General features: G+C 38.5%; 1 protein-coding gene across 11 annotated transcripts in view; it reads right to left on the bottom strand.

Annotated features, from left to right (window-relative positions):
- LOC111189998 (NLR family CARD domain-containing protein 3-like) overlaps nt 1-12,647 on the bottom strand; it is a 189,992-nt gene that overhangs the window by 33,401 nt on the left and 143,944 nt on the right. For 4 of the 11 annotated variants that reach the window (XM_049472354.1, XM_049472357.1, XM_049472355.1 and 1 more), the window contains 2 exons: nt 9,223-9,336; nt 613-726 (listed from right to left, as the gene is read on the bottom strand). The exons of 3 other annotated variants lie outside the window; for them this stretch is intronic. In XM_049472354.1, the coding sequence (XP_049328311.1) occupies nt 613-726; nt 9,223-9,336 (228 nt within the window). The remainder of the gene's footprint in view (nt 1-612; nt 727-9,222; nt 9,337-12,647) is intronic. 4 more of the 11 variants (XM_049472359.1, XM_049472356.1, XM_049472358.1 and 1 more) reach the window with 2 other exon arrangements.

The raw sequence follows: 12,647 nt of genomic DNA, 5'->3' as shown, positions 1-12,647 counted from the left end.
TTTCTCTAAAATAATATTACGATATTTCATGATATTTTCACGATAACGACACTTTTGGCGATATGACACTGATTTAGAAAAGATATTTAGAATTTTTTTTATTGCATGCAATATAATATGGCTATCTGAGATATTAAAAAACAATTTTATCAGATTTGTAACAGAAGTCAATGATCCAGAATGTCATGATACTAGTAATGCACTCCAAATATCTCCAAATATCCACGATTAAAGTTATATAATCTATCTCTAGTAGATATATTCTAGGAAATGAGAACAGTGTGAATTTTATTTTGCTAAAAATGGCAAAAAAGTAGTATTCTGATGCGATTATTAGGGGTGGGTGATATGGCACGATATTTTAGGGCATAATATCGTTCATGATATTCAACATTTTTTTTGCGATATTATCATGTATGATATGATATGGCACAGCCCTAGTGTACACTAATCATTACACACAAAGAAATTCACACTGACCTCCTGTGTGTGTGTGTGTGTGTGTGTGTGTGTGTGTTTGTGTGTGCACGCTATATACTATGTGTGTGTTATATGCTTAAAAAAGATAAACTATAATAAAAGTCGGTAAAAGGGTTTTGTTGTTTTACTCACTGTGGGTCAGAGGTCATATCTTCACTGCTGAAATCAGGACGATTCTTGATGGACGTGTCACTCTTCATAGAAACACAGCTGGGCTCTGGAGAAGCTCCTCTCTGGGTTTTAGTTCTGTTACATTAAACACAGTGAAATCCAACACACAGCACATCTTTAATAAAGATCAGGAACTGAAGAGCTTCACTCTCAGAACAGAACAGTAGTTTAGTGCAGTTCAGAACAGGCAGACTGACAGCGTCAGGACTGACAAAATGTTTCTTAAAGGTGAAAACAGAGCTTGACCTTCTAATAATGTAAATAAAGATTTTTGTAAAAATGTCACTGTTTATCTGAAGTTTAGATGTACGTGTCAAAGAACCTGTTGCGTTGAACCACTGTGTCAATGCTTAATTTGTTCTACAATTAACACAATAATCAAATATAAGTAAATGATAATCAGTGCCAATCAGCAACACATTTGAATGTAATTAGAGATACAGCTAGCTGAATACATTACTGTTCTATATATTGTAGAACACATTCTGCCCAATTCTGGATGTATGTACTCACCCCAGTAACTGAGATGTTAAATACATGCAGAACAGATGATTGATTAAGTTTATTTCCTGCTTTTAAAGAAGCAATAAATGTCATTTTTTAATGCACTGAAACAGTTTTAGAGGCAATAAAGCTAGCAAAAATGTTTCTTTTCCACCAGACATATGAAGCACTGGTGGTTTTGGCCACCTGATGAGGCTAATGTGCTCTGTGTCATAAAGCGTGAGTGTAGAATATTTTTGTAAAGTTTGGAGAAACGATTCAGTTCTAATATACGTATTAGTTTACCATCAATAATATTTTTTAATTTGTTAGCATTTATTGGGATTAATTCAGAATAAAAGAGGACAGAACAGAGCAAGTAGGTAAAATCTGCATCTTGGTTATATTATAAACAAATGAACACAGCAGGAAATATCAAGGATGTAAGAAATTATCACAGTCATGTTAATTTATCGTAATTTATAAGTTGATAAATTAATTATCCCAACAGGCCTTGTAACATCACCCAACAACACGTTTTTTTAACAACACTCCCCAACTCCGCCCCGTTCAAGAGTTTGCACCAGCAGCAGGTCAGTTGAACTAGACTACCATATCCCACTACTGTCTCTATACATAGATTAGGGGTGTGTGATACATATAGTCTACGATCATATCTTAATTACTGTGTTGATGATGTGATGAGCTGATGTTACCGAGTATGTTAATTACTGGGGAAAAACAACAATCAAAATGCATTTATTCCACGTGTTCACTAGGTCATGTTTTAGGACAGACTGCTGACGTGTGCATTGAGAATAGCCATGCAGTAAGTTAGCTAGCATAGGCTAATCCTGATTTCACACTGGCAGGTTACAAGTCCTGTGATGTCGCGCTGTTTATCCGTGTGGCTGCTAAGCACAGACGCTAATCCAGCAAGCTACCTATCGAGTCATCCACTGTTATTCACGCTTCATTTTCCTCCAAACTGTTGACACACCGTCACTGTGCTGAAATCTCTCTCTCTCTCTCTCTCACACTCACTCTCACACACACACACACACACACAAACACACACAGCTGATGTCACGTTTAATCTTTTCAGGTTGTTAAAGGTGGAATATCAAGATACATGTTTTTGAATAATTAGCTGAAAAAATTGCAAAAATTATTGAGATAATGTTTTTTATCACTCCAACCTGTAGCTGATATTATAATTTACTCTTATTGTTCAGGTCAGTCAGTCTAATCTAAACCCTGCCTCCCCATTCCACCCAGCTGTGTACAGTAGGGGTGGGCGATATTTCTCTAAAATAATATTACGATATTTCATGATATTTTCACGATAACGACACTTTTGGCGATATGACACTGATTTAGAAAAGATATTTAGAATTTTTTTTATTGCATGCAATATAATATGGCTATCTGAGATATTAAAAAACAATTTTATGGGGGGGGCGCTGTTGGAAGGCCAGGATGTAGGACGCGTCTCCCTATCGCTCCTGAGGTAGTGGCCGAATTTATATATTTAAACGTATGCAATTGCTTTTTTCTTGTTCGGCTAGCAGTCTAAAGAGTTACTGAAACAACCTAGACTCAGTTTGGGCAGTTTTTACCAATAATGGCGTCTACTCGACCCAAAACGGAATCGGCACGAGCAGGCCGCAACAAGCCAGCAGCCTCTCCTGATTCACCCCCACTAGCGGACGCGGCGGCTAAAGAGGTACCAACGGCATCACTGACGGCGGAGCTGCTACACGCTATGGTGGACACCCTTAAGTCCGATATATTCAACAAAATGGACTCTGTATCCACCAGTCTCAAGGCGGAGATGTCTTCAGTAAAGCAGGAGTTCAAAAAGTCCATTGAGAACATCCAGAATATGATCGCTACACACGGGGAGACCCTCTCGGAGCTAGAACGTAGCGCTACGGATCACAGCACTCGCATTAGCGAACTTGAGGCGAGCGTTCACACTTTAAATGCTAAGGTGGCTTACCTGGATAACAAATGTGAAGACTTGGAAAGCAGAATGCGGAGAAATAATATTCGTCTCCTGGGTGTACCGGAGGGGGTGGAGGGACCAAGACCGACGGAATTTGTGGCGGAGTTGCTTCAGGAGTTGCTCGGTCTTGAGGAGAAACCATTGCTAGATCGAGCCCATCGCACTCTGCGGAGTCGGCCTCGGGATGGAGAACCTCCGCGACCGTTCGTTATTCGGGTCCACTTCTTCCATGTCCGCAATAATATCTTGAAGAAATCAGGAGATGCAGCTCCCCTTCTTTACAAAGGGCGGAAAGTTTCGATCTTTGCAGATTACACCGCGGCTGTGGCTAAGAAACGGGCCAGCTTTGGAAGCGTGAAGCGCCAGCTGCATGCGTGCCCGGGCGTGAGGTTCGGCCTTATTTATCCTGCGGTTTTGAGACTGACCATGCCGGACGGCTCCACGTACAGATTCGAGGATGCGTCTTCTGCGGCCGAATTTATTAAGAAAAGTGTGAAGTCAGCTGTTGAACCGCAAGATGCTGTGTGAATTGGGATGGGAGACTCTGTACGGTTTAGTCTCCAAGCTGATTTGTGGGTGAACTTCGACACACGGACTATAGAAAAACTTATTTTCCCACTGGTTATCCCAGTCTGGGTTGGTGAGTATGGCTCCTTGCCATAGTAAATACGTAAGCGTGTATAGTTTTTTTTCCATCTTTCTTAATTTGGACGCTGTTGTTTACCAATTTTTGTGTGGAGGTACTGGACTCAGGTCAAACACCCACCCCCTTTTTATGGAAGTGACAACTCAATTGGTTGGGTCTTATTACTGGCTTTATCCTGCTTTGTAAGGAGACACTGTCCATATGTGGTCTTTATTGTCATGACTTATTATTTCTATTGCCAAGGTGTGGGTGTTTATACAATTGCAGTGTCCTTAGTTAACCCATGTCACAGACTTTTCTTCTTCTAGTAATGACTGTAATAGTCTTTAGATTTAAATGTGGTCAGACCTTTGCATATCTGGTTTACTCAGGATCAGTGGCCACAGCCTCAGGTAGCATAAAGCAAGAACTGTCATGTCTTGCTTCAGTATTTTTCTTCATATTGGGTTTGTTTGGTGTCTCAATTGGGGGGACACCTGGCTAGGGGTGGGTTTGGGGAAAGGGGGTTCTGTTTTTTTATTTGTTCTCAAGTTTAGTGTGATTTTTGATGCTGGTTATAGTTTTTTAATTTGTGTGGGTCAACACCATCTATGTGATACATTTCTACTGTGCCTTGTTCCTTATATATTACTAATTTCTTAACACATGGCTCAGCCTAGAGTAGCACACCCAGTTAGAGGTAATGGGCTCAACTTTCTCACCTGGAATTGCAGGGGGATTAACAACCCGGTTAAACGTAACAAAGTACTTCACCACCTTCATCAATTGAATGCCCATGTTGCTTTCCTTCAAGAGACACATCTCAAGCTGTCACAACATCTATGTTTAAGAGCTAAATGGGTAGGGCAGGTTTTTCATTCCTCATTTAACAGCAAGGCCAGAGGGGTGGCTATCTTGCTTCATAAATCAGTACCTTTTACATGTTCTGATATGATTGCTGACCCCAACGGAAGATTTGTGATTGTTAGTGGAAAATTGTCAACTATAAAGGTTTTACTTGTTAATATTTATGCACCAAATTGGGATAACGGGGATTTTTTCAAGTCAGTTTTTTCCAAGTTACCAGATCTGACTTCTCACAGGTTAATACTAGGCGGAGATTTTAATTGTTGGCTGGATCCACTCTTAGATCGATCCTCTTCTAAGCTCACCTCTACTTCATCTTCAGCTAAGGTTATCCAAACCTTCATGACTGAATTTGCTATCTCTGATCCCTGGAGAAGAGCTCATCCATCTGGGAAGGCATATTCTTTTTTTTCATCAGTCCACCACACATATACGCGTATAGACTATTTTTTAGTAGATGACCGACTACTCCACTCAATATATTCATGCTCATACAACCCGATTGTTATATCAGATCATGCTCCAGTTACTATGGAAGTGGCCTTTTATAAAATTGAGAAGCCTCGATCTACATGGCGCTTAAATACACAGTTGCTCAGTAAGGAAAGCTTTGTTGCCTTTGTTTCAGATCAAATTGACTTCTTCTTAAGTGTCAATAGGACTCCAAACATTTCTGCTTCTACCCTCTGGGAAAGTTTAAAAGCATATATAAGAGGTGAAATTATTTCATATAATGCATACATTAATAAACTCAAAAAGGCTAGATTATCTGAGTTAACACAGTGTATATCTCAATTAGATGAAATATACGCTTGCACACCCTCTCCAGAAATGTATAAACAGCGCCTCATTTTACAGGCAGAATTCGATACGATACTGACAGACCAAATTACTGAATTATTGGTTCAATCGAGAAGCTCATACTATGAACAAGGAGAAAAAACTGGGAAATTATTAGCCCATAAATTGCGCCAGCGGACGGTGTTGCAACAGATCATTAAAATTCGCACACAGTCTGGGACGACAACAAACCCTAAAGAGATCAATAATCAATTTAAAAGGTTTTACCAGTCTTTATATACCTCAGAATGCAAGGTAGATGAATCAGAGATGGATGATTTTTTCCACTCTCTTGATGTGCCATTGGTTAACCAAGATATGGCTGAAATATTAGAGCAACCAATCACTATGGAAGAAATATCCAAGGCCGTGAACTCCCTTCAATCCGGGAAAAGCCCAGGGCCTGATGGGTATGGGGTCGAATTTTATAAAAAAATGTTTCCTAAATTAGCCCCTATCTTACTTGAAATGTACAACGAAGCCTTTGAAAAGGGTACTCTCCCACAGACTCTTACCCAGGCAACTATCTGTCTAATTCTCAAAAAAAACAAAGACCCCTTGGATTGTGCATCATACCGCCCAATTAGCTTGTTAAATGTGGATTATAAAATTTTAGCAAAAATTTTAGCATTACGTCTGGAAATAGTACTCCCCTCAATTATATCACCTGACCAAACGGGATTCATTAAAAACAGACATTCATTCTTTAATCTTCGCAGACTATTTAATATTGTGTATAATCCATCGGATGCCAGCACTTCTGAGGCCATCTTGTCCCTAGATGCTGAAAAAGCGTTTGATCGGGTTGAGTGGAAATACTTATTTTATACTTTACACAAATTTGGCTTTGGATCTAAATTTATTACTTGGATACAAATTTTGTATTCATCTCCTGTAGCATCTGTTCAAACCAACAATACCCAATCAAGCTATTTTTCCTTACAGCGATCAACACGCCAGGGGTGTCCGATAAGTCCTTTGTTATTTACGCTTGCCATAGAACCACTGGCCTTAGCACTTCGATCCAACCCCTCCGTTAAAGGTATACTCAGATACGGATATGAACATAAACTGTCCCTGTTTGCAGATGATCTTCTTTTATTTTTGTCCAATCTCTCTATTTCTATTCCGGTGGCTCTCTCCATCTTTAAATCCTTTGGCCATATGTCTGGATATAAATTAAACTTTAGTAAGAGTGAATTGATGCCACTTAATGTGGCGGTAAATGATCCACTTTTATGTGACCTACCCTTTAAAATAGCAAATAAGAGCTTTGTCTACCTTGGTGTGCAAGTTACCAGTAGAATTGAAAATCTATTTCAGGCCAACTTTGCTCCTCTTCTAGCTCGTGTTGCAAATGATTTGGAGCGGTGGTCCCTGCTACAGCTCTCTTTGGTGGGCAGAGTTAATTCTATTAAAATGAACATTCTCCCTAAATTCCTTTACTTTTTTCAATGCCTCCCTATTGTTCTCCCTAATAGTTTTTTTAGGAAAATTGATGGATTAGTTTTGTCCTTCATATGGGATAAAAAAACTCCTAGGATACGTAAACAACTCTTGCAGAGACCAAAATTAGATGGAGGCCTAGCTCTACCAGACTTCAGAGCCTACTACTGGGCTGCTCATCTTAGGATAATTCAATATTGGCTGCAGGCTGACCAGACATCTCCATCCCCAATTTGGTTGGAGATGGAAGCAATTTCATCAAGGCCGGCATCCTTATCTGCCCTTGCCCATTCCTCTATTACTGGTCCATACTCTTCTCTCACAAAAAATATATGTGTTAAAACAACACTTAAAATCTGGAACCAGTTCAGACGACATTTTGGGTTTCAGACAATTTCATTTTGCGCCCCAGTGGCTTCCAACCCAGCTTTCCCTCCCTCTATTGATGATAATACTTTTGGAGTATGGTCTAATTTGGGTATTAAGCAACTTAAAGATCTCTATACCGACAATATTTTTTCTTCATTTGAACAATTGTCTGTAACATATGGGCTACCTAGACATAACTTCTTTAGGTTTTTACAGATCCGAAGCTATATACGTAGCATATCTTCTCAATTTCCCTCTCTACCTGGTGAAACACCATTCGACACTTTTCTAACCCCTCTTGCTACACTACAGGGATCTTTAGCAATCATTTATAAACAAATTGGTGCAGTACAAAACAGTCCATTAAACACAACTAAATCTTTGTGGGAAGAAGAGTTGGGGATCGAAATAAATGATGAGTTATGGGAGAAAATACTTAGAAGGATTCATACTTCCTCCATTTGTGCACGTCATGGCCTTTCTCAGTTTAAACTTATTCACAGGGCTTATTGGACCAAAGAAAGATTATCTAAAATTTATGAGAACATAAATCCTAACTGTGAACGATGTGGCCAATTTCCTGCTAATCATGTGCACATGTTTTGGAGCTGCCCGGCTCTTACAGATTTTTGGACAGAAATATTTAGTACACTAACAGTGGTAACTGATACATTGATTAATCCAGACCCTGTTATCGCATTATTTGGGGTCCCACCATCCATTCTACAGTTGACTAAATCAAACAAAGATCTGATTGCCTTCACCACTTTGTTGGCAAGAAGATTGATCTTGCTTAGATGGAAGTCTTCTGTACCCCCCTCTCATACTCTCTGGATTGAAACAGTCTTAAAGTGTGCAGGATTAGAGAAAATCAATCATACACTTAAAGGGTCTACACAAAAATTTTGGACAATCTGGGGCACCTTTTTCTCTTATGTAGAACAACTGAGTCTACCTGCAATTCCAGAATGAGAACTGTTCTTTTTATTTTTATAGAAACATGATAATAATTATAAAACCATATTGATGACTGGATGCATGATTGGATGATAAGGTTAATGGATGCAGAAGATATTTGGCACTTGCTTGTTAAGGAATGGTTCTTAAGTTGATCCACCCTCCCCCTTTTATTTATTTATTTATTTATTTATATTTATTTATTTATCTATCTTTCTTTTATATATATATATATGTGTTTTTTTATTTTTATTTTTTTATTTATTATTTTTTTTTTTCTTCTTCCTTTTCATTTTTCACCCTTGTTTTAGATTTGTTAACTTGTAATTCTTTGTACTTTGGCCTATTGTTATTAATATTAGTTTATCACTAATTCTTGATGTATAGTTGTGCATTTGTACTGTGCAAGTTATGAATATATCTACGTTGTAAATGCCAAGTACTTTAAAAAACTCAATAAACAAAGCTTTAAAAAAAAAAAAAAAAAAAAAAAAAAAAAAAAACAATTTTATCAGATTTGTAACAGAAGTCAATGATCCAGAATGTCATGATACTAGTAATGCACTCCAAATATCTCCAAATATCCACGATTAAAGTTATATAATCTATCTCTAGTAGATATATTCTAGGAAATGAGAACAGTGTGAATTTTATTTTGCTAAAAATGGCAAAAAAGTAGTATTCTGATGCGATTATTAGGGGTGGGTGATATGGCACGATATTTTAGGGCATAATATCGTTCATGATATTCAACATTTTTTTTGCGATATTATCATGTATGATATGATATGGCACAGCCCTAGTGTACACTAATCATTACACACAAAGAAATTCACACTGACCTCCTGTGTGTGTGTGTGTGTGTGTGTGTGTGTGTGTGTTTGTGTGTGCACGCTATATACTATGTGTGTGTTATATGCTTAAAAAAGATAAACTATAATAAAAGTCGGTAAAAGGGTTTTGTTGTTTTACTCACTGTGGGTCAGAGGTCATATCTTCACTGCTGAAATCAGGACGATTCTTGATGGACGTGTCACTCTTCATAGAAACACAGCTGGGCTCTGGAGAAGCTCCTCTCTGGGTTTTAGTTCTGTTACATTAAACACAGTGAAATCCAACACACAGCACATCTTTAATAAAGATCAGGAACTGAAGAGCTTCACTCTCAGAACAGAACAGTAGTTTAGTGCAGTTCAGAACAGGCAGACTGACAGCGTCAGGACTGACAAAATGTTTCTTAAAGGTGAAAACAGAGCTTGACCTTCTAATAATGTAAATAAAGATTTTTGTAAAAATGTCACTGTTTATCTGAAGTTTAGATGTACGTGTCAAAGAACCTGTTGCGTTGAACCACTGTGTCAATGCTTAATTTGTTCTACAATTAACACAATAATCAAATATAAGTAAATGATAATCAGTGCCAATCAGCAACACATTTGAATGTAATTAGAGATACAGCTAGCTGAATACATTACTGTTCTATATATTGTAGAACACATTCTGCCCAATTCTGGATGTATGTACTCACCCCAGTAACTGAGATGTTAAATACATGCAGAACAGATGATTGATTAAGTTTATTTCCTGCTTTTAAAGAAGCAATAAATGTAATGTTTTTAATGCACTGAAACAGTTTTAGAGGCAATAAAGCTAGCAAAAATGTTTCTTTTCCACCAGACATATGAAGCACTGGTGGTTTTGGCCACCTGATGGGGCTAATGTGCTCTGTGTCATAAAGCGTGAGTGTATAATATTTTTGTAAAGTTTGGAGAAACGTTTCAGGTCTAATATCAGATTTAGTTTACCATCAATAATATTTTTAATTTGTTAGCATTTATTGGGATTAATTCAGAATAAAAGAGGACATAACAGAGCAAGTAGGTAAAATCTGCATCTTGGTTATATTATAAGCAAATGAACACAGCAGGAAATATCATGGATGTAAGAAATGATCACAGTCATGGTAATTTATTGTATAATAAGTTGATAAATTAATTATCCCGACAGGACTTTTAACATCACCCAACAACACGTTTTTTAACAACACTCCCCAACTCCGCCCCGTTCAAGAGTTTGCACCAGCAGCAGGTCAGTGGAACTACACTACCATATCCCACTACTGTCTCTATACATAGATTAGGGGTGTGTGATACATATAGTCTACGATTACAACAACAATCAAAATGCATTTATTCCACGTGTTCACTAGGTCATGTTTTAGGACAGACTGCTGACGTGTGCATTGAGAATAGCCATGCAGTAAGTTAGCTAGCATAGGGTAACCCTGATTTCACACTGGCAGGTGACAAGTCCATCACGTTGTTAGAAGTTTGTCTCGTGAGTGTGCTCGTGGTTACTCGTGATGTCGCGCTGTTCATCAGTGTTGCTGCTAAGCATGGACGCTAATCCAGCAAGCTACCTATTGAGCCATCCACTTTTATTCACACTTTATTTTCCTCCAAACTGTTGACACACCGTCACTGTGCTAAAATCTCTCCCTCTGCCATGATCTCTCTCTCTCTTTCTCTCTCTCTCTCTCTCTCTCACACACACACACACACACAGCTGATGTCACGTTTAATCTTTCCAGGTTGTTAAAAGTGGAATATCAAGATACATAATGCAAAATAATGTTTAGCTGAAAAAATTGCAAAAATTTTTGAGATATTTTTTATCACTGTCTCACACCCCTAATTAATATACAGTTGTGGTCAAAAGTTTACATACACTTGTAAAAAAACATAATGTTATGGCTGTCTTGAGTTTTCAATAAGTTCTACAACTCTTATTTTTCTGTGATAGAGTGATCGGAACACATACATGTTTGTCACAAAAAACAGTCATAAAATTTGGTTCTTTCATAAATTTATTATGGGTCTGCTGAAATTGTCACCAAATCTGCTGGGTCAAAAATATACATACAGCAACATTAGTATTTGGTTACATGTCCCTTGGCCATTTTCACGGCAACTAGGCGCTTTTGGTAGCCATCCACAAGCTCCTGGCAAGCTTCAGGTCGAATGTTTGACCACTCTTCTTGACAGAATTGGTGCAGTTCAGCTAAATGTGATGGTTTTCTTGCATGAACCCGTTTCTTTAGCACTGTCCACATGTTCTCAATGGGGTTTAAGTCAGGACTTTGGGAAGGCCATTCTAAAACCTTAATTCTAGCCTGGTTTAGCCATTCCTTTACCACTTTTGATGTGTGTTTTGGGTCATTGTCTTGTTGGAACACCCAACTGCGCCCAAGACCCAACCTTCGGGCTGATGGTTTTAAGTTTTCCTGCAGAATTTGGAGGTAATCCTCCTTCTTCATTATCCCATTTACTTTCTGCAAAGAACCAGTTCCACTGGCAGCAAAACATCCCCAGAGCATAATACTACCACCACCATGCTTGACAGTAGGCATGGTGTTCCTGGGATTAAAGGCCTCACCTTTTCTCCTCCAAACATATTGCTGGGTGTTGTGGCCAAACAGCTCAATTTTTGTTTCGTCTGACCAGAGAACTTTCCTCCAGAAGGTTTTATCTTTGTCCATGTGATCAGCAGCAAACTTCAGCCGAGTCTTAAGGTGCCTTTTCTGGAGCAAGGGCTTCTTTCTTGCACGGCAGCCTCTCAGTCCATGGCGATGTAAAACACGCTTGACTGTGGAGACTGACACCTGTGTTCCATCAGCTTCCAAATCCTTGCAGACCTGCTTCTTGGTGATTCTTGGTTGACTCTTGACCATCCTGACCAATCTCCTCTCGGCAGCATGTGATAGCTTGCGTTTTCTTCCTGATCGTGGCAGTGACACAACTGTTCCATGCACTTTATACTTGCGTATAATTGTCTGCACAGTTGCTCTTGGGACCTGTAGCTGCTTTGAAATGGCTCCAAGTGACTTCCCTGACTTGTTCAAGTCAATAATTCGCTTTTTCAGATCCACACTGAGTTCCTTTGACTTTCCCATTGTAGCTTTTGTAGCTGAGTCTAATCACTGGGTCAAATGAGCCCTATTTAAATGGGCTCATGAGAAGTCAACAGCTGTAGTCAATCAGAATCACTTACAAGAAGTGAAGAGGCCATGACATGAAGCTAATTTGATTGACACAACTCGCTACATCACCAAAATTGACAAATTTTGTTGCTGTATGTATATTTTTGACCCAGCAGATTTGGTGACATTTTCAGCAGACCCATAATAAATTTATGAAAGAACCAAATTTTATGACTGTTTTTTGTGACAAACATGTATGTGTTCCGATCACTCTATCACAGAAAAATAAGAGTTGTAGAACTTATTGAAAACTCAAGACAGCCATAACATTATGTTTTTTTACAAGTGTATGTAAACTTTTGACCACAACTGTAGATATATGTGAAATTCTCCGAACTGTAGCTGATATTATAATTTACTCT

This window comes from Astyanax mexicanus, chromosome 25, assembly GCF_023375975.1.
Source record: "Astyanax mexicanus isolate ESR-SI-001 chromosome 25, AstMex3_surface, whole genome shotgun sequence".
NCBI lineage: Eukaryota > Metazoa > Chordata > Actinopteri > Characiformes > Acestrorhamphidae > Astyanax > Astyanax mexicanus.
This window is presented reverse-complemented; position numbering and strand designations above follow the sequence as displayed.